This window comes from Pituophis catenifer, unplaced genomic scaffold, assembly GCF_029215685.1.
Source record: "Pituophis catenifer annectens isolate HBS135680 unplaced genomic scaffold, rPitCat1.0.hap2 SCAF_1, whole genome shotgun sequence".
Taxonomy (NCBI): domain Eukaryota; kingdom Metazoa; phylum Chordata; class Lepidosauria; order Squamata; family Colubridae; genus Pituophis; species Pituophis catenifer.
In genome coordinates this window covers 8,211,859-8,233,786 of record NW_027256881.1, presented here as the reverse complement: position 1 = coordinate 8,233,786, position 21,928 = coordinate 8,211,859, and the positions used below count along the sequence as shown (strand labels likewise).

The window sequence follows — 21,928 nt, the reverse complement described above, 5'->3', positions numbered from 1 at the left end:
TTTTTACCCTCTGCGCATGCACAGAAGGCTCTGCGCATGTGCAGAAGAGGCGCTCACAGTCACCTTCCGGTAGCGAAGGTAGGTGCATTTCACTGCTGCTGAAAAGGGATGGTGGGAGATTTGTACTTTCAGACTTGCAAGATTTCATGAATGTAGCTTTACAATACAGGTAGTCCCTGACTTACGGCCATTCGTTTAGTGACTGTTCGAAGTTACAACCGCACTGCAAAAGATGCTTTTCATACTTGTGACCCATGCAACATTCCCAGAGTCATGAGTCCAAAATTGAACGCTTAGACAACCGGCATGTCACATGGCCCTGGGGGGGGTCATGTGACTACCATTTGCAATCTTCTGACAGGCAAAGTCAAGCGGGGGGGAGACTGATTCACTTAACGACCGTATTAGTAACTTTAACAATTGTGGTGATTCACTTAACAACTGTGGAAGAAGGGTCGTAAAATGGGGCAAACTTCAACCACAGTCTTGTTTAGCAATGGACATTTTATCATTTCTTCCTACTGTGCTGGTTTTTTTTTTTTGTTGTTTTTTTTTAACATGCGGGTAGATTATTCTGTGGGCATGCCATTCAGATTTATGGCTTTCCTGCCAGCAGCTCATAATTCCACCACCGCTGTCTCTGTAATTCATAGAACAGCTGTATTTCACAAGCTGCCTATTTCTACTACAATGTTTACAGGCATAATAGGACTCTCCCCCCCCTTAATAAAACTTTCAATAAATTTCCCAATTCCAAAGTGCACAGCAGTCAAATGGAAGGAACTGTGGTAGGAAGCACTCCTGAAATGTTGTGGGTTTCGGGGGTTTTTTTTCTTCACCCAGATTCTCCAGACAGGAACTTAACATACATCTGGCTTTAAATCTGGAGAAAAATTCTGATTCAACACCAATTCAGGTGTTGAATTATATAACTAACAAGTGCATTTGGGGAAACTAAAGCATGAAACAAATTGTAATTGGGCATCTAAAGCACTGAGATTATTTTATCGGTTTTACCAGTTTTTACTTTAGGAAAAAAAAATGCTGTCACTAGTATCAAACTTCAATCCAATAAGCAATGTTCCTGGGGCTAATTCAGATAACAGTGTCATTTATTTATTTGTTTGTTTGTTTGTTTGTTTGTTTGTTTGTTTGTTTGATTGATTTTTATACCGCCCTTCTCCAGCAGGACTCAGAGAGGTGGACAGCCAAAGTAAAAACACAACATATAAAAATTAAAACAGTTTAAAAGATATTAAATAACGTCGGCCACAATTTAAAATAACCCAGTCATGTATTTACATAACATGGACACCATTATTTTTAATACAAGTGCTTTGTTGTTGTTGTTGTTGTTAGTTGTGAAGTCGCGGCCCTATGGACAACTTTCCTCCAGGCCTTCCTGTCCTCCACCATCCCCCAGAAACCATTTAAGCTCACGCCGACTGCTTCGGTGACTCCATCCAGCTACCTCATTCTCTGTCATCCCCTTCTTCTTTTGCCCTCAGTCTTTCCCAGCTTCTCCAGTGAGTCCTTCCTTCTCATTAGGTGGCCAAAATATTTGAGTTTCATCTTCAGGATCTGGCCTTCTAAAGAGCAGTCAGGGTTGATCTCCTCTAGGACTGACCGGTTTGATCGCCTTGCAATCCAAGGGACTCACAGGAGTCTTCTCCAGCACCAGAATTCAAAGGCCTCGATTTTTGGCGCTCAGCCTTTCTTAGGGTCCAACTTTCACAGCCATACATTGCAACTGGGAAAACCATAGCCTTGACTATATGCTTTTGTTGGCAGGGTGATGCCTCTGCTTTTTAGTATGCTGTCTAACTTTGCCATAGCTTTCCTCCCCAGGAGCAAGCGTCTTTTAATTTCTTGGCTGTAGTCCCCATGCGCGATGATCTTGGAGCCCAGGAAAATAAGTGCTTATTTTCAATAAGCACTTCAATAAGTGCTCAAACTGCAGGTGCTCCTTTTGGCAGGCAATTCTTTATTTCCACCTCAAACTCAGGGGGGTTGTAATATACAGTGTTTTCTACTGTTTGCCAATGGGCAGATCTGTGGTCATCAATGGAATTCTGGGAATTGACGTCCGCACACTTGAAAATCCCCAAGACTAGATAACAGAATAACAGAGTTGGAAGGGACATTGGAGGTCATCTAGTCCAACCCCGTGCTCGAGCAGGAGACTCTATACCATTTCAGACAAATGGTTGTCCAGTCCCTTCTTGAAAGCTGCCGTTGTGCTCTAGAGCAGTGTTTCTCAATCTCAGCAAATTTAAACTGTGTGAACTTCAACTCCCAGAATTCCCCAGCCAACAACACATGTCCATGTGTCTTAAAGCATCCTGGCTGGGGAATTTTGAGAGTTGAATCACTTTAAACTTGCTGAAGGTGAGAACCACAGTTCTAGAAAACAAGAAATGGATGCCTCCTTTTGGAAAGAGTACAATTTCCTATAATAATTTGTTTTGTCTCTGGCAGAGAAACTTTTAATTGGGTTGGAGGTTCATTCAGCATTTTATATTGCAATGGGCTGCCCGCGATCCTGAACAGTTGAACAACATGCAGCCCCACAAGATAATATAAAATAATTAAAAAATGAAGGAAGTTTGTTATTTCGATACATTAACTATTTCATATATTTTGTATGCTGCCCAAGACAATTCCTCTTCACTCAATGCAACCCAGGCAAGCCAAAAGATTGGACAGCCGTGATTTAATGTTTCATTGCCTATAAGAAATATTATGTTAGAGTTAGGAATTGCCACGTACAAACAGATAAAGGAAAACTAGAAAACTGCATGTCACTCTGTGCAAAAAGTCTTCCCCTAAAATTCATTTTTCTGTTTTTTTCCAAACATTGATAATTGGCATTGGATGCACATTTTAAGCACTTGTGAAATCCACATTGAAGGTGTCGATTTGGTTGACTTACACCTTTTTAAAAATCCCCTGGATGGGGGCATACAGCTTTCCTTTGCTACATCTGTCTTAGAAATGATGGGAGATGGTGACTTCTTTTTGTTCAGGTTGTGATTTCCTCTGACATGAAGGTACCAGAAGAACTAGGCCCTTATCTACCCCCTTGCCCCAAAAAACAAAAAAATTAATAGCCCCCAGGTGCAAAACATGGTTTAGATATGCAGCTAGCACAGCTATGGGAGCTGGTAGGTAGTTGCTATAGCAATCACTCCCTTGAGGTAGCCTGTCTGATGGCGTGCACACACACGTGCGCACACACACAAAATTATTAAAAGTTGCTGTCATACATCTGTAAGAACTTACAAAGAAAGGATTCCGTCCCCCAGAAAGAGTGAGCCGTCAAGTGTATTTGTGTGTCTGTGAGTATGAATTTGGGAGTTGCATTGTGTCAAATGTTCTTTTGGCTTTAACAGGTAGTCCTCGACTTACGACCAGAATTGAGGCCAAAATTTCTGGGTGACAGTTGTTAAGTGAATTTTGCCCCATTTTATCACCTTTCTTGCCCCAGTTGTTAAGTGAATCACCGCAGTTGTTAAGTTAATAACACCGTTGTTAAGTGAATCTGACTTCCCCATTGACTTTGCTTGTCAGAAGGTCGCAAAAGGGGATCACATGACCTCAGGACACAGCAGTGTAACTTTGAACAGTCACTAAACGAACTGTTGAAAGTCGAGGACTACCTATATAACCATAGAAGCAGTGACAAGGATGATCTTACTCCGGTGTTCCTCAATCTTAGGCCATTTTAAGATCTGTGGACTTCCCTCGCTGGCTGGGGAATTCTGGGAGTTGAAGTCCACACATCTTAAAATGGCTAAACTTGAGAAACTCATTAGTCCAACTCTGCAGTATGCAGAAAAAAAAGAAACTTTTCAAGCATCCATGCCAGGAGTTTGCCTCGCCTAGTTTTCCCTCTAAGTCTCCCTGTTGATTTTTATCAGGTCTGGCACAGCTGATCCTCTCCACCGTCCCTCCCTCCACCCTCTAAAGAGGAAAATATTCAGCCAGATAAGTCAGGAATTTCCTGGAAGCCTTAAATTTGGCTGCGCTTGTCTCCCAACTGACGGTGGGTAATCTAAACACCGACAAAGCTATGGCTTGGATTCGTTCCTCCCCTTCTTTTAACCGAGATTCTCTCTCCAGCATTGTCACATCATTTGCATTTCTGAACTGGAATGGTGATTCTTAAGATTTAGCCCGTCTCTTCCATTTTTTATTGTTTCTTAACAAATGGTAGTTTTGAAGATGTTTGTGATGAAAAGCCTCCCTCCCCTCAGGTCCTCCTTAAGTCATACAGGTTAGGTTAGGTTAGGATAGGATAGGATAGGATAGGATAGGATAGGATAGGATAGGATAGGATTGGATTGGATTGGATTGGATTGGATTGGATTGAATTGAATTCTTTATTGGCCAAGTGTGATTGGACACATAAGGAATTAGTCTTGGTGCATATGCTCTCGATGTACATAAAAGAAAAGATGTATTCATCAAGTATCATAAGGAACAACACTCAATGATAGTCATAGGGAACAAATAAGCAAACAATCATATTTATATCCGTAAGATATAAATCTTACGGATACCAGCAACAAGGTTACAGTCATACAGTCATAAGTGGAAGGAGATGGGTGGTGGGAACAATGAGAAGATTAATAGTACTGCAGACTTAGTGAATAGTTTGACAGTGTCGAGGGAATTATTTGTTTAGCAGAGTGATGGCATTTAGGAAAAAACTGTTCTTGTGTCTAGTTGTTCTGGTGTGCAGTGCTCTATAGCGTCGTTTTGAGGGTAGGAGTTGAAACAGTTTATGTCCAGGATGTGAGGGGTCTGTAAATATTTTCACAGCCCTCTTTTTGACTCGTGCAGTATACAGGTCCTCAATAGAAGGCAGGTTGGTAGTTGTTTTTTCTGGTAGGTAAATTATGTGAATCCCACCCATGCCTCCAAAGTCCCTTCCAACTCTGTTACTCTAAATCTAGTGAGTACTGTCTATACATAACTTTTTCCAATGCCACTGTAACTTTCAGCAGTCACTAAATGAATGGTTATAAGTCGAGAACTAACTCTACTTCCCTGCCTGTATTAAAAGCACAAACTTATTTTTGCTTACTTCCCAAACAGTAATGTTCAACTACCCTATCATAGAGATGTACAGCTGAAATGGTTTAGGGCAGGTGTAGGTGTGTACAGCACACACCTGCTCCTGCTTTGCCTTTTTTTTTGACCTGGCAAAGACCTTAGAATGATAACCTGCTGGAATTAAAGAAGACACCAAGAGGCCTCTTTGGAGCACTTTTTAAGTTGTCCATCCCTAATGAACAGATAATGGAGGCCGTGAACTTGATTAGCCAAGATTCCTTCTGATTTGTTTCTTCAAGTAAATCCTACCTTGGCAACTTTAAGACTTGTGGACTTCAACTCCCAGAATTCCCCAGCCAGCATGAAGAAGCAAGCCAAGTGTCATTCAGAATCCAGGTGTTATTTACCAAAGCATTTCATGGATGTGAATTGTGAAGAACAGTTGATTTATTGTTGGCCTAGTCCACAGGTCGGCAATCTCAAACACTCAAAGAGCCACAAATGTCCTAACCAGAAGCCCCCGATCCATAGAGTCTCCTCCTAGTGCGGCGTCCTTTTTCCTCTACCTGTCCTAACCGAAAACCCTATCAATTGTGGAGCCGACCAGCAACAGGGAGCTGCAGCAGAGGGATGAAAGAGCCACATGCGGCTCCAGAGCCCCGGGTTGCCGACCCCTGGCCTAGTTTATTTTCCTGGCTGGGGGAAGATATTATTGTATATAACTATTAATTCCTGACTTACAGGAATTTTTCAGGGAACCTCCTTCCACTCCTCCCCCCAACATCTCCTAGTACAGAGGGGGTCTCCAAATTTGGCAACTTTTAAGACTTCTGGACTTCAACTCTGAGAATTCCCAGTCAGCATGGCTGGCTGGGAAATTCTGGGAGTTGAAATCCACAAGTCTTAAAGTTGCCAAGGTTGGACCACCCTTAAAGTAGATTAAGAAGGGCCCATTTTAGCATCACTCCAGCTTAATTCATTGCACAAGGCTTAATGAGAGGTCCTTGCTCAAGTACGCTGATAGTCTCTTCCTGGAAACCCAGCTTAAACTCTTCTAAGCCACATTTTTTTCCCAGTGCATTTTTTTTTTTGTGCCAGCAAATACAGCTGCTGTAATTGTTGCATCAGCATTGAGACACAAACCATGGCTTGCTTGCCAAGATCTGGGAAATGGTCTTAAGCCTGCCTGCCTGCCTGCCTGCCTCTTTTTTTCTTCTTATCTTTTTTTCTTTTCTTTTCTGTATTTCTATTTCAAAAGCTGCCCACTTCAGCATTTTTCCTGACTTTTTCCAGATGAACAGGTTGGCTTACAACCCAAATTGGGACCGGGATTTCTGTCGCTAAGCCAGGCAATTCTGGAAGTGAGCTGCACATGATTTTCCAACTTTTTTTTTGCAACAGTTTATTTTATTATTTTTTTATTTATTTGATTTATATGCCGCCCTTCTCAGGGCGGCTTACAATGCGTTAAGCAATAGCCTTCATTCTTTTGAATATTTATACAAAGTCAGCTTATTGCCCCCACAATCTGGGTCCTCATTTAACCTACCTTAGAAAGGATGGAAGGCTGAGTCAGCCTTGAGCCTGGTAAGATTCGAACCTGCAGAAATTGCAGGCAGCTGTGTTAATTACAGGGTGCATTAAACCACTGTACTACCAAGGCTCTTGGTTACTGTACTCACTGTACTACCAAGGCTCTATTAACAGTTGTTAATAGCAATAGCACTTAGATTTCTATACTGCTTCACAGTGCTTTACAGCCGTCGCTAAGCAGTTTACAGAATCAGCCTCTTGCCCCCAACAATCTGGGTCCTCATTTTACCCACCTCGGAAGGATGGAAGGCTGAGTCAACCTTGAGCCTGGTGAGAGTCGAACTGCCAAACTGCAGGCAGCTGGCAGGCGGCAGAAATAGCCTGCAGTACCACTGCGCCACCACTGCTCACGTTGAGAGAGTAACTGCAGTTGTGACTCGTGTCATGTGGTCATTAAGCAAATCTAGTTTCTCCCAATGACTTTTTGCTTGTTGGAAACCAGCTGAGAAAATAGCAAACAGAGATCACATGACACCCCCCACCCCACCCCCCCGATGCTGCAACCATTATGAATACATGCTGGTTGCCAAGCACCCAAATTTTGTTCTTGTGACGATGGAGGTGCTCCCGATGGTTATACATGTGAGGACAGGTTGTAAATCACTTTTTCAGTGCTGTTGTAACTTTGAATGATTGCTAAGTGAGTGGCTATAAGTCAAGGACCACCTGTAGTTTTTGCAGCTTTAGAAGCGTGCTATATTTCTAAACGTAGAAATCGAAGAAGTGAAGTGAACTGAAAAGCGAAGTGAAATGAATTAAAAAAAGAATAGAAGGATCTTCTTTCTGCTTTTTGCCTTGCGCTTCCAAGCAGTATTATGCGTCTATGTCTTGATCAGGGATGCATAATTTTTGTGAGATCTGGAGGATGTTCCTTGGCCTCCAATTATTGGGGCCAAAATGTTGTTGGCAGCCCGGGGTAGGTGTAACTTTGTGTGATGTGTGTTAATACCATGATATTAAGGGCCCCCAACCAGTGATGGGTTCCTCCCGGTTCGGCCCGGTTCTCCCGAGCCAATAGCGGTGTCGATATGACATCACTGAACTGGTTCTGCCCCACCCCCCCGGATCCCCACCCCCACCCCCTGTGCCCCACCCCCCCACCCCCGCATTATTCTTACCTTTTATTTAGCCCCACCCCCAATCTATTGCTGCCTCCTGAGTCCCAGCTGATTGCTAGAGGGGAAAAAATTGTTTAAACTCTTGCTGCAGGGCTTCAAAGGGCCGCCCTACAGCTGATCAGTGTTAAAAGAAAACAAATGAGTAGATCAGTGCCTGCAAAAATACATGAGTAGATCAGTGCCTGCAAAAATAAATGGGTAGATCGGTACAGTTCTGCAAGCAGTTAAAAGCTTGGTAGACTAGTACCTCTGCTAAATCCTAAATAATTGTCACATGACCATCAAGCCACGCCTACAAAATAAGCCACGCCCACAGAACCGGTAGTAAAAAATTTAGAACCCACCCCTGCCCCCAACCCATTTTCTTTTTAATGCATTTGTACAGTTTGGTTGATGTTGGTATTTTGATTCACCACCCAGATTCTTCAAGATAGATGGATGGCTATAAAAAATTATTCAATAAATAATAATGCATCCGTAAGAATATCTATCTAAACAGGCCGTAATGGATTGTGGGAAAGGTTAAGCAAGGTTGGACCTCGTGAAAACTTCAGTACAGGTAGTCCTCTACTTACAGAAGTTCATTTAGTGACCATTTGAAGTTACAACGGCATTGAAAATAGTGCCTTATGACCATTTTTCACCCTTATGACTGTTGCAGCATAACATTTATTTACGGTCACGTGAATAACATTTGGATACTTGATAACTGACTCATATTTATGATGGCTGCACTGTCCCAGGATCACGTGATCCCCTTTTGTGATCTTCTTTGACAAGCAAAGTCAATGGGGAAACTAGATTCACTTAACAACCATGCTAATAATTTAACAACTGCAGTGATTCACTTAACAAATGTGGCAAGAAAAGTTGTAAAATGGGGCAAAACCCACTTATTACATTTTTCACTTAACAACAAATTTTGGGCTCAGTTGTGTTTGTAAATTGAGGACTATCCGTATTCACAACAGCAGGAAACCCCCAGATCTTTAGGTCAAATGAAAAGTGGAAAAAAAAAACCTACAAAGACATGCCAGTGCATGTAAATTCTCCCAAAAAATGATACAGATATTGTTATCAAGAGTCAACTCAGTCTGAAACAACTTTATAGGTCAGTGATGGCTAACCTTTGGCCATTGCGTGCCAAAAGCAGGGGGTTGCCCTCGCGCGTGCCCACACCCATAATTCTATGCACCCTCCCCCCCCGCACATGCGCATGTGACACCCTCCTCCCCGCTTTAGGCATGTGATGGCCCGGTAGGCCCGTTTTTCGCCCTCCCCAGGCTCCAGAGACTTTCTAGGAGCCTGGGGAGGGCGAAAACGGCCTTCCCAACCCCCCGGAGGCCCTCTGGAGCCTGGAAATGGCCTGTTTCCCGACTTCCAGTGGGCCCAGAAGGCCTGAAAATCAGCTGGCGGAGCTGAGGTCGTGTGCCCACCAATATGGCTCCACGTGCCACCTGTGGCACGCGTGCCATAGGTTCGTCATCACGGTTATAGGTAGTCCTGGACTTAACAACCATTCATTTAGTGAGTTTTCACAGTTACGGCGGCACTGAAAGAGTGACTTATGACCATTTTTCTTACAACCAGCTTACGACCATCGCATCAACCCGTCACATGATCAAAATTCAGACACTTGGTAACTGACTCTTATGACGGTTGCAGTGTCCCAGATTCACTTAACAACTCTGTTATTAACTTAACAACTTCAATGATTCACTTAACAGCTGTGGCACGAACGGTCATAATATGGGGCAAAATTGACTTAACAACTGTCTCAATTAGCAGGGGAAATCCTGGACTCAATTGCGGTTGTAAATCAAGAACGACCTGCAGTTTACCTTTTCCAAGCTTTCAGAATATAAAATATTCTGATTTTTTTGAATGAAGCCCACCACAGTGTATTCTAGGTTGTATTTCTGTAAACTTCGCTTTAGTGTTTGGTCTGTATGTATGTTTAGTGTTGTATTTCTGTATATTTTACCTCAGTGCTTGTTCTGCCACTCAGGGCAAGGCGGATCTGCAGATGAGAAAAAAATGACTTTACAAATTGTGTTGTAACTCCAGACAGGATGATGTTGGTTGGTCCTGCATAATGAATGCCTTCGGCTTTTGCACAAATATATGAGTCATGTTGCTTGGCAGCAATTACATACTTGTGTGTTCGTGTGTGTGTGTGTGTGTGTGTGTGTGTGTGTGTTAAAAAGAATCAAAATGACCAAGCGTTGCAGCCTGTTATCCTTTTGGATAATCTGGTCATTTTAGTTATCTGCTAAATATTTATATGGGTTTATAATTGTGAAACTTGCATAGAGAAGATAATCGTGTTAAGTATAGCAGAGTTGGCGGCCTGGAGCGGGAGGAAGAGGGAAAGGGGGGGTGATTTTGTGGAAGGGGAGGTGTGTGCGCGCGGGGGGGCCTTCAACACTGATGCATGAGGGGGGCCTCAAGCGCGTGTGATGAGGCTCACGTGAGTTTGGCTGCAAGTGCCTGTGATGCTCACACGAGTGGGGCCATGCATGTTCACGGACACATGCGCACCGGCCGACCACTCAGACAGCCCTGTGGTGATTAGGCCATGGGTCAGTAGTGGGCCACAGCCCACAGGTTAGGGATCCCTGATGTAGAGGACCTGTCCCTCAAAGCTACATAATCCTTGATTTATGACCACAATTGAGCCCAAATTTCTCTTGTTAAGTGAGACATTTGTTAAGTGAGTTTTGCCTCATTTTATAACCTTTCTTGCCACAGTTGTTAAGTGCAGTTGATAAGTTAGTAGCACAGTTGTTCAGTGAATCGGGCTTCCCCATTGATTTTGCTTGTCAGAAGGTTGCAACAGGGGATCACCTGACCCCAGAACACTGCAACCGTCGTAAGTTCGAGTCAGTTGCCAAGCATCTGAATTTTGATCACATGATGCTACAAAGGTTGTAAGTGTGAAAAATGGCCCTACGTCACATTTTTCACTGCTGTTGTAACTTTGGTCGCTAAATGAACTGTTGTAAGTCAAGGACTACCTGTATTTGCAAGGACCAGAACTTTTTAAGCCTACTCGTTTCTTTTTTTTTTCTCGCATTAATAAGACAGTAACTACATTATAACATACTTCGCTTTTCTGTGGGCCCTTCGCCACATGCCGTACCCCCGCACTCACACCATACACTTTTCACCTGCAATCCCCTTGAAAGCCTTGTCCCCCCAGGCCGAACTGCCAGTTGAACTGAATTCAATGCGGGGAAAGTGATAACGTTGAAAAAGTTTGTGAAAAGTTTGTGAGTCACAGTTGCAACTGAGCAATTAATTTTGAATGGTTTGGTGAATCAACACCTGCCTTTCCTAAAGTTGTGGCTAGATCACAGGTCTGCAACCTTAAACACTCAAAGATCCATTTGGACCCGTTTCCCACAGAAAAGAAAACACCGGAAGCCACAAAACCCTTCCCATGCCTGACTATTTCATGAGCGGCCACAAAACTAGCATATGTAGATGAATTAAACATTCTGTTTTTTTCTGAAACTTTTCTTTTCTTGGATTTATCCATGGTTGGCCTACCGGGGGTTGAAAAGCTCAATAAATCGCATTCCGGCAGGTGTCACACATTGGCAGTTGTGATGCATATTTTGAGTGACAGGGAGCCGCAGCAGAGGGGTAAAAGAGCCACATGCGGCTCCAGAGCCGCAGGTTGCTGACCCCTGGGCTAGATGTACCCATTAGGTCACAGAGAGAGCTGCAACGATAAGCAACCCTTTTCAAATCAAAGAGGCCCGTTTCTGAGCCCCAAATAAACTCCCTTTTTCAACCCCAGAGATCTGCCGGATGACGGTTTTGAGGACTAACAGTCTAATTCAGGTAAAAGGCCTTTCTCTACGGATTTGCCCTCAGAACATCCCTTTGTGCGTTAAGTGGATCTTATGCCAAGGCTCTTATAAATTGTGTTTCCTCCGCCCCACCTTCCCTTTTTTTCCTGTTATCTACTTTCTGTTTGGGGTAAAATCAGAACCAGCTGCACCTTCCCTGCTGCACCCTTCTGATAAGGCTGTTCTGAAAAGAAGACACATAGATGTCAGCCGAAATTCACAGCCAGGGTGGGGTGAGGTAGGGTGGGGATCCTGCTATGCCTGAAAGGAGTAAAATAGGCAGAACTATCAAAGGAAGGAAGCTCTTCCTTCCCCCCTTCCCAAAATACAAACTCATAAATCACAAGCATGTGCGAGACGACTCCTGCCCGCACTCACACACAAACACACACACAGATATATTCTCTTAAGTGTTTTGGGAATCGCTCGATTTTTATCTTGGCCTGCAAAACCTTATAGTCTGTCTCTAGAGACATTCCCAGGCCTGGATTGTGTTCATTAAGAGATGCTTAATACAAACGGATAATGTTTAATCATTCTTAATGCAATGAGTTTTGTAATTTACTCGTCTAAACAATTTACAGGCAGTCCTCGACATACGACAGCAATCGAACCCCCAAATTTCTTTTGCTAAGAGAGACAGTCGTTAAGGGAATTTGGCCCCGTTTTACGATCTTTCTTCTCACAGTTGTCCTGCAGTGAGTCGACTGTGGTGAGTTAGACATGGCAAGTTGGTTGTAGCAAATTGTCACAGGCCTTAAAGAAAAGGGAGGAGAAATCAGGCCTGCCAAGGCAGCACTTCCTTCAACTCATTCCTACCTTCCCTCTTTTCAAGGTCCTAGCCCTCATGGAGTTTCTTAATCTGAGTTCACAACTGGGTCACTTAGGATAGGAGAATTATGCTGGCGTGGGTTCTCCATCCTCAGTTTGTTTTGGGGTATAGAGAATTGGGGGACGTGGTGGCTCAGTGGCTAAGACGCTGAGCTTGTCGATTGAAAGGTCGGCAGTTCAGTGGTTCAAATCCCTAGTGCCGTGTAACGGGGTGAGCTCCCGTTACTTGTCCCAGCTTCTGCCAACCTAGCAGTTTGAAAGCACGTAAAAAATGCAAGTAAAAAAATAGGGACCACCTTTGGTGAGAAGGTAACCGTGTTCCGTGCATCTTCGGCCTTTAGTCCTACCGGCCACATGACCACGGAGACATCTTTGGAGAGCGCTGGCTCTTCGGCTTTGAAACAGAGATGAGCACCGCCCCCTAGAGTCGGGAACGACTAGCACATATGTGCGAGGGGAACCTTTACCTTTATCTTTTATAGAGAATTGACCCATAAGGAAGAAAGCGAGACTTATATTCACTTTCTTTAAATGACAGTTTTGTACCGCTGACCTCAATGCATGGCTAGTATAGCTAAAAATAGGCTTTTCCATAGCTTAGGAAAAAGAATGGCAGTCCATTAAGAATTTAAAAACACATAAAACTGGCACATCCTTTTGTTTTTAGGAGAATGGTGCGTCAAGAGGATTGAGAAAGCTCCCCGTTAATGAGCTTGGAAATCAGTTGGTTGTTAAAATCTGCCTATCCATGGCCAAGATTTCTATAACCAGATCCTTTTTCCCTTCCATAAAATTGATTCTTTAAAAAAACAAAAAAAAAACCCACCACCCTATTTTTATCATAAGGGGCTGCTCAGGGATTAAATTAGGCAGGAATGCTTTCGAAGAGGAGCATTTTGCTTTGCTTGGTTTTTTTTTAAAAATTCTCTTAATTTACAGGGTAAATCTTCTCTTTAACGCAGAATTGGGGAAGCTTGACCCCTTTATGACTTGTGGACTTCAACTCCCAGAATTCCTGAGCCAGCATGGTTGGTTCAGCATGGCTGGCTCAGGAATTCTGGGAGTTGAAGTGCACAAGTCATAACAGGGCCATTGTTCCCCACCCCTACTTTAGTGGGCTCAGCAAATGTAACTCCCCAAAAGGATGAGGAGGAGCACAGAGACACAACAGTTGCACCTCTTTAAAGCAGCCGTGTGGTTGTTTTTTTTCCCCGTCAGCGATGGCAGGCCAGCTGTGGAAGAACCGAGTCTAAAATCTCCCTCAGCGGTGTTATATAAAATATGCTTGCACTCCATTCAGCTTCAAGCAGTTGTTCCTTAATGCTCGGCTGAATGAGCAGAGCGTAACTGAATCACGTTTGAGTAGAGCTGTGACCTCATAAACTCATTCATCCGGTTCCCTTGGACCATTAAAACACCATTTTTTCCAATTTTGGTTGAGCGTCTTGATTCTTTCGTCTCTCATGCTTCGGAGAGGGACAAATGCACTCTTAGGGGAAATGGTGGATATTGTTTCCAGTGAAGAAAATCCTGAATCAGCCCTACATTTGCTCACTCCTTATTCTTTGCCTTCCTTCCCAGTAGAAACCAGTTGTATTTGAAGTCAGATTTCCTGTTGCACCAAAGCCAGAGTGGACCTGAAAAAATGGAAATCCCTTAAAATACTCCTCCCCCACCCCCTTGGGATTTATGTACAGGTAGTCCTTGACTTAACGACCGCAATGGAGTCCAAATTTTTGTTGCCAAGTGAAATTTTCCCCATTTTATGACCATTCTTGCTGCAGTTGTTAAGTGAATTGCTGCAGTAGTTATGTTAGCAACACTGTTGTTAAATGAATTTGGCTTCCCCATTGACTTTGCTCATCGGAAGGTGATTTACATGACCGTGGGACGCTGCTACTGTCATAATAACTATGAAACAGTTGCCAAGCGTTTGAATTTTGAGCCACGTGACCATGGGAATGCTACAAAGGTCGTAAGTGTGAAAAAATGGCCATGAGTCACTTATTTCAGTGCCGTTGGAACTTTGAACAAGTCACTAAGTGAACTGTTTTAAGTTGAGGACTATCTGTACCGTGTTTCCCCAAAAATAAGACCCTGTTTTATGCTTTTTTGAACCCCGAAATAAGCACTTGGCCTTATTTTCGGGGAAGGTCTTATTATTTTGTGGTGCATGGAGGAAATGGCGGGGACCTGCTGCGCATGTGTTTAAATTTTTTGGGGAGGGGGCTTATTTTCAGGGGGGGCTTATTTTAGTGCATGCGTTCAAAAGCCCGATTGGGCTTATTTTCAGGGGATGTCTTAGCTCTGCACAGAGATCAAGGCTGCAGTCTGTCTCAAATGATCATGATGGATTTGTTTCTGGTCAACATCATTGCTTAAGAGAAGGAAAAACAGTATTTCATTCTTCTCTCCTGCCCTTAGTTGCTGCAACAGGAATGTAAAAGAGGCCTTCCCACATGCACCAGAGGGAAGATACCGCTCCTTAAGTCAGTTTCCCAATCCTGGATCCTTAAATTGTTTTGTCCTGTGTGAGCCATTGATCCCACTTGCTGAGGATGATGATGGGAGATGAAATCCTAAACAATAGGAGAGGCCCATGCCGGAAAAAGCATATTGGAAGTGACAACCTCTTAGAAGAGGCATTCCGTGTTCCTTTTGCGCAGTTTCTTCTAGAATAGAATAGAATAACCGAGTTGGAAGGGATCTTGGAGGTCTTCTAGTCCAACCCCCTGCTTAGGCAGGAAACCCTATACCACTTCAAACAAATGGTTATCCAACATCTTCTTAAATGTTGGAGCATCCACAACTTCTGGAGGCAAGTTGTTCCACTGATTAATTGTTCTAACTGTCAGGAAATTTCTCCTTAGTTCTAGGTTGCTTCTCTCCTTGATTAGTTTCCACCCATTGCTTCTTGTCCTGCCCTCAGGTGCTTTGGAGAATAGTTTGACTCCCTCTTCTTTGTGGCAGCCCCTGAGATATTGGAACACTGCTATCATGTCTCCCCTAGTCCTTCTTTTCATTAAACTAGTCATGCCCAATTTCTACAACCGTTCTTCATATATTTTAGCCTTTGGTTCCCTAATCATCTTTGTTGCTCTTCTCTGCACTCTTTCTAGAGTCTCAACATCTTTTTTACATCGTGGTGACCAAAACTGAATGCAGTATTCCAGGTGTGACCTTACCAAGGCATTATAAAGTGATATTAACACTTCACGTGATCTTGATTCTATCCCTCTGTTTATGCAGCCCAGAACTGTGTTGGCTTTTACGGGTTTTTTCTAAAATCTCTAAAACACGCTATTTTCAAAAGGTCCATGAAAAACCTGGCCTTTGTTGAAAAGGACAACTAATGGCCTACATTCTTGCAAGCGTGATATAAAAAATTTTGTAGCTCAGTTTCTTCCTTATCTGGGTGTGCCAAGAAACTGAGGATTTCCTGTCATTTGCACGGTCGAGCAAAGTTCGCAAGATGGGATTTTCTCTTCCAGAGCTCTTGTTTCTGTGGAAGGCTTCATTTGTCCAAGGAGAAAATGAACCTCCTCCTTATCCCTTTGGAACCGCCTTCTTCTGATTTCACATTTGGCTTTTCTTTGCAGACCTTGAAACGCAAAGAGAAAGAGTATGAGCATGAGATGGAGCGGCTAGCCAGAGAGAAAATTGCCACGCAGCAACGTTTGGCAGAGTTGAAGAATGAGTTGAGTCAGTGGATGGATGTCTTGGAAATTGACCGGATAATCCGCCAGACGGTTCAACCAGAAGACGATCAGGCGTCCACTTCAACTGCTTCAGGTAGGTTGGAATGTTTTGGTGCCATTTCACGGCAAGATTCCATTTCGTGAAGATAAAAATTAAAGATTAAAAAATAAATAAAATATAAAAAGGAAGGAAGGAAGGAAAAGAAAGAGGGAGAGAAAGAAAGAAAGGAAAATAAAGAAACTAAGAAAGGAAAGAAAGAAAAAGAAAAAATAAAGAAATAAGAAAGGAAAGAAGAAAGAAAGAAAGAAAGAAAGAAAGAAAGAAAGAAAGAAAGAAAGAAAGAAAGAAAGAAAGAAAGAAGAAAGAAAGAAAGAAAGAAAGAAAGAAAGAAAGAAAATATGTGCACTGCAAATAAAACTTGCATGTGCTGGAAAAATCACTTCAGTGGTGAGATGAAGGGCATATAAATTTAATAAATAAAATTACATAAATGAATAAAAAGAGTTTTTTTTTATTCATCTATGTAACAGTACTACGGCATGAGCTGCCCTGCATTATCTATCATCTATCTGTCTAATCTAAAAGCTGTGGTGGCGCAGTGCTTAAAATGCAGTATTGCATTCTAATTCTGCTGATGCCAGGGGTTCAATCCTCCCCGGCAAAAGGTTGACTCAGTCTTCCATCCTTCCGAGGTTAGTAAAATGAGGACCCAGATTGTTGGGGGTAATATGTAAACTGCTCAGAGAGGGCCTTAAAGCACTGTGAAGCGGTATATAAGTCTAAGTGCTATTGCTGTTCATCCATCCATCTCGATCTCTATATCTATCATCTATATATCATTTATCATCTCTCTCTCTCTCTCTCTCTCTCTCTCTATCTATCTATCTATCTATCTCTATTTATCTAATGTATCTATCATCATCATCCTCTCTCTCTCTCTCTCTTTCTCTCTCTCTCTAATCTTCATCCATCCATCCTCTATCATCTGTCTATCTATTTGTCATCTATCTATTATTATTAAATTTCTATATATCGTGACCCAAGTGACTCTGGGCAATTCACAACACATGGTGTAAGAAATAGCGATTTTAGTGATTGGATGACCTGATTTGGCCTCCTGTGGGTTCCCGCCTTTTCCCTCAGGCAGAATTTTATATCTGCCTTTGTTTTATCTCCCCACAGAAGGAGAAGACAATATGGATGAGGACATGGAAGACAACAGCCCTGTCAATTCGTTGCCGAAGCTCGCACATCGCCAGCATCCCGAGCTCCTGAAAGCAGTGGCCCCCATCGCTGCTGCCCATCGCCCATCGGTTCTGCCGCTGGCCCAGAAGCACGTCCCGCCCCACGTCCCACCCCCCCTCCAGCCCCAGGCCCTGGTCCAGCCCCAAGCGATTGTCCCTGCACAGACTCACCTCGTGGCGGCCTCCACCGTGCAATCGACTGTTATCGCCCACACAGCCACTACCCACGCCTCCGTCATTCAGACTGTCAACCATGTTCTCCCGGGCCCCCAGCCTAAGCACATTGCCCACCTTGCACCCTCGTCCACCTCCAGCCCTGTCCAGCTGACGACCGCAGCTCAGCCCATCGGCCACATCACTGTGCACCCGGCCACCATCAACCACGTAACCCACCTGGGGCAGCAGCTTCCCCTGTACCCGCAACCCGTGGCGGTCAGCCAGCCTGTGGTGGGCCACATTGCGCACGCCATCTCTCACCAGCAAGTGAATGGAACTGCCAGCCTTGGCCAGCCAGCGGTCATGGCGAAGCCCGGCGTTGGAACTCAAGTTGTGCACCACCAGCAGTTGGTGGGCCAAACGGTCTTGAACCCCGTCACCATGGTTACCATGCCCCCTTTTCCCGTAAGCACCTTGAAGCTGGCGTAGAATCAGCTGCAAAACAACTGGATAAAACTCCATACATTCCAACTGTGAACCCGTGGCAGAGATGTTAGGGGTGAGAGGGTTGGTCACACTGACCCTCCGCGAGAGGATGGCGCAAGAGAGAGAGAGAGAGAGAGTGAGGCCGCGGGACGGGCAGAGATAACCTTTCCTCCCTCCGTCTGTCCCTTCCCCAGTTTTTTTCCCCCTCCTGTTTTGATTTCTCTCGAGAAAGTCGGTCATGGGACGGGGGGGGGGCGCGTGGGGGTGGGATAGAAAAACCCATAAGGGCTGCTTCTGCACTTGAATTTCCCCTAATCAGAGAGAGAAAAAAATAAATCAATAAACTGTCCTTCACGGTGATTTTTTTTTCCCCCTTTTGACATGTAATCAGTGAAATAAGACTGTAATAAAGTTCTTAAGACTTCGCCTTTTCCTTTCAACCACCCCAGCCGCCACGACCTTTTTTTGTTTTTTTTTAACTTTATTATTTTATTTTATTTTTTTATGTGTTGCTTCTTTGTAGTTCCTTTTTTTTTTTTAATGGCTGATCTCTTTTATTATTAAGACTTTGCATAGAGGAAAAAGAAAAAGAAAATCATAGAATATATATATATATATATATATTTATATATATATATCTACCTGCGTATAGCTACATATATATATAAAAATATGGTTCTCTGTGAACACCATCGATGGGCAGATCCTTTTGTTTCCAGGATTAACGGACACATGTCAACATCGCTCCTCCTGCTGTGAAAGGAGGGAAGAGATAGCATCCTTTTTCTTTTGTTTTTAAAAGCATCTTGAAACAATATAGATGGTTTTGTGGACCAGGGTATTTAAAAAAGAAAAAAAAAAAAAGGCAAAACACATTATTCCTTTCCCAACTCCCCACTATATTTACATTTCAGTAAAATCATCCATAATCACTGTGACTTGTTATGGCATTTTAAGGATTCCCTCTGTCTAATAAAAAGGTTTAAAAAAAAACAAAACAGGTTGCACACCCGTGGATTTTGTGTTTATTGTAATACTCAAACCACCTGATCAATTTTTTTTTTAAATTTGGTTTTCTTACCTGCTTTTATGCCTGACTTGGGGTTTGATTTTGGGTCTTTGGACACCTAATGATAGGTTCTTGCATGGCTTGGATCCAGTCTGTGGCTTGGATACAGATCGAAATGAAAACTCAAAAAAAATCTTGTGAGCTGAAGAGCAGGAAGCAATTCGTAATTCCCCTCTGTTGAAATGCATAATTCAGCTCCTTGCTGATGTAACAATAACAGAGTTGGAAGGGACCTTGGAGGTCATCTAGCCCAACCCCCTGCTCACCCAGGAGACCTGTACCGGGGATTCAAGCCGCTGAACTGACCTTTCTGATCGACAAACTCAGTGTCTTAGCCACTGAGCCACATAGTCAGGCATGCTCTTAAGTTTTATTCCATCTTTTAAGCGGTACGAAGATGGAAGCCAACACGGTAGGTTTGTGTGACGGTAGTAAAAATGTTGGACCCTCTAAACCTTGAAGGGATTTTAAGGATAATCTTTAGGGATTTTTTCTTTTTTTACTTGTACATTTTATTTCTAGTTCAGGGAAGTGAAACGTTCAGAGAAGCATGCAAAGAAGAAAAACTGCTGGATTTTATCAAGCAAAATACTGTTCGCTCCTTGGCAGTTCTGGGTTGCAGCAACCCAGCTGGAGAACTTTGTCTGAAGTACACTTGGGTGGATCAAAGTGATTTGGTTAATTCAGTAAACTGTGATTAAATAAACGATGCCGTAGCATAAACAAACAACTGAGAGGAAGCTGTTATGTGCGCATTTTCCATGAAGGTTTGCCTAGGAGAGAAATTGCTCTGTGAATTCGCTGTTTTGGGTAGAAAAAGGGGAGAGAAAACTTATTTTCATGCTTGACCAAGCTTCTTGCCTACTTAGCCAGTATTATTCTGACGTGAATTCTTTTGAGATTTCGGATGGGATTCTTTCTAATCAAAATGAAAGCCACCAAGAGCTAACAGCCAGAGACCACCTATTTTAACCGATCCTCTGCTACTACTTTGTTTCCCCCAAAATAAGACATCCCCTAATAATAAGCCCAATCGGGCTTTTGAGCGCATGGCAATAAGGCCAAGCGCTTATTTCAGGGTTCAAAAGAATATAAGACGGGGTCTTATTTTTGGGAAAACGCGGTAAGATTTGCTAAGCCTACCCCAAACCACATTCCTTTGGACTGTCTAGAATTGTATTGGCGGGGCAAAATAACAGTCTAGGTAGAGATCTGGTTAAGAGTCAGGAAAACTATTTTACCTGTTTTGAGATGGGTGAAAATTTATTTCCCCATCTTTGGTGACCAACCAGCCATCTCTTTCCATAAGCTAGTGTTGAGCATTGCATTCATGCTGATTTTTTTAAAAAAAAACATTTAAGGTGCCCAATACCAAACACCCTAGCGCAGCGTTCACACCACACAATCTTGATGAAAGATGGGAGCAATTGGCATTTATTCCACATGCTTCGATTGTGGTTTAGAAGGGCTTGCTTTGGGGGCTCGAACCAAATCCAGAGGGGCTCCTTCAGTAATTGGTTGCAGCTGTTGTGTGAACCCAGCCTAAAGGGTTCCAATTGGTTTGCCTGTGTTTTTACATACCAGTAGTTTGGGTTTGTTTTCATCTTGATTTGTAGTTTAACAATCTGCCAAGAATAAATCCAGCAGAACGGTCAGTCTCAATCATTCTGCATTTAGGTCAGTGGCGAAATCCAAAGTTTTTTATTACCGGTTCTGTGTGTGTGGCTTGGTGGGCATGGCAGGAGAAGGATACTGCAAAATCCCCATTCCCTCCCCACTCCTGGGGGAAAGTTATTGCAAAATCTCCATTCCCACCCCCACACTTGGGGGAGCCAGAGGTGGTAGCTGCCAGTTCTCCAAACTGCTCAAAATTTCCGCTACTGGTTCTCCAGAACCTGTCGGAACCTGCTGGATTTCACCCCTGATTTAGGTGCTGTCATGGGCTCCAGTAAGCGGGACGTTCTAGTTAAATTCATTGCTGTATCCAAGGTGGATTTTTTTCAAATTTTAAGTCTGCTTAGAATGGCTGATATAATTATGACAGAAGAATGTTGTGACTCCTTTTTCTTCTGTTTTACTAGCGGGTTGCCAGGCAGTGAAACTTTTGTCTAATAATCCATGTTAGAAAACGTTTGTTTTTGTTTGGGGAAAATGTTCCTAGAAGCTAGGGTCTGAATGAATGACACTTATGACAAATGCATGGGAGTCTTAACATACAGGTAGTCTTTGCTTAGCGACTGCCTCGTTTAGTGAGCATTCATGGTTCCCACAGGGATGCAAAAATAACTTTCCAATCCTTATTTTTATAACCTTCATAGGCCTGTAAACAGGAAAGCACAGTCAACTGTTTCACTTGGTGCTTCACATAACAAATTGCAAGTCACAATTGTGGTCGCTAAACAAGGATTCCCTGTATTTAAATATTTCCCATTTGACTTCCTGCCTAGTTGAATATTTTGGGGTGTCCTAGGAAACTCTTTAAATGGAAGACTTACAAACAGCAGCCACATCCAGAGTTAAGACCGCACCAGCTTTGGATGCTGGCAAAGTTGTAGAGTTCTTTCCTAAGAAAGGCCTTTCTATCCTTATCCCAACACTCTGGCTCAGTTGGGACTACAAAGCCCAGGATTCCCCTGCTACGTTTTAAGAATCTTGAGGCACAAATAGCCCAATTTGGCAATGCCAAATATGAGTGCTAATGCTTTCTGGCTATGCCAGGAATGTCAAACTGGATTTCTTCGAGGGCCAGATCAGCATTGTAGTTCTCCGCTGCGGGCTGGCAGGGGGGATGGGATGGATGCCTCCTCCAGCACCTTG

At 43.3% G+C, this 21,928-nt stretch overlaps 1 protein-coding gene across 2 annotated transcripts in view; it reads left to right on the top strand.

Moving 5' to 3' along the window:
- The window catches only part of MNT (MAX network transcriptional repressor), an 88,660-nt gene extending 70,194 nt beyond the window's left edge, over window positions 1-18,466 (top strand). For both annotated transcript variants that reach the window (XM_070932054.1, XM_070932053.1), the window contains 2 exons: window positions 16,057-16,249; window positions 17,339-18,466. In XM_070932054.1, coding sequence (XP_070788155.1) covers window positions 16,057-16,249; window positions 17,339-18,045 — 900 coding nt within the window. In that variant the 3' untranslated portion in view covers window positions 18,046-18,466. The remainder of the gene's footprint in view (window positions 1-16,056; window positions 16,250-17,338) is intronic.
- The last annotated feature ends 3,462 nt before the right edge of the window (window positions 18,467-21,928 follow it).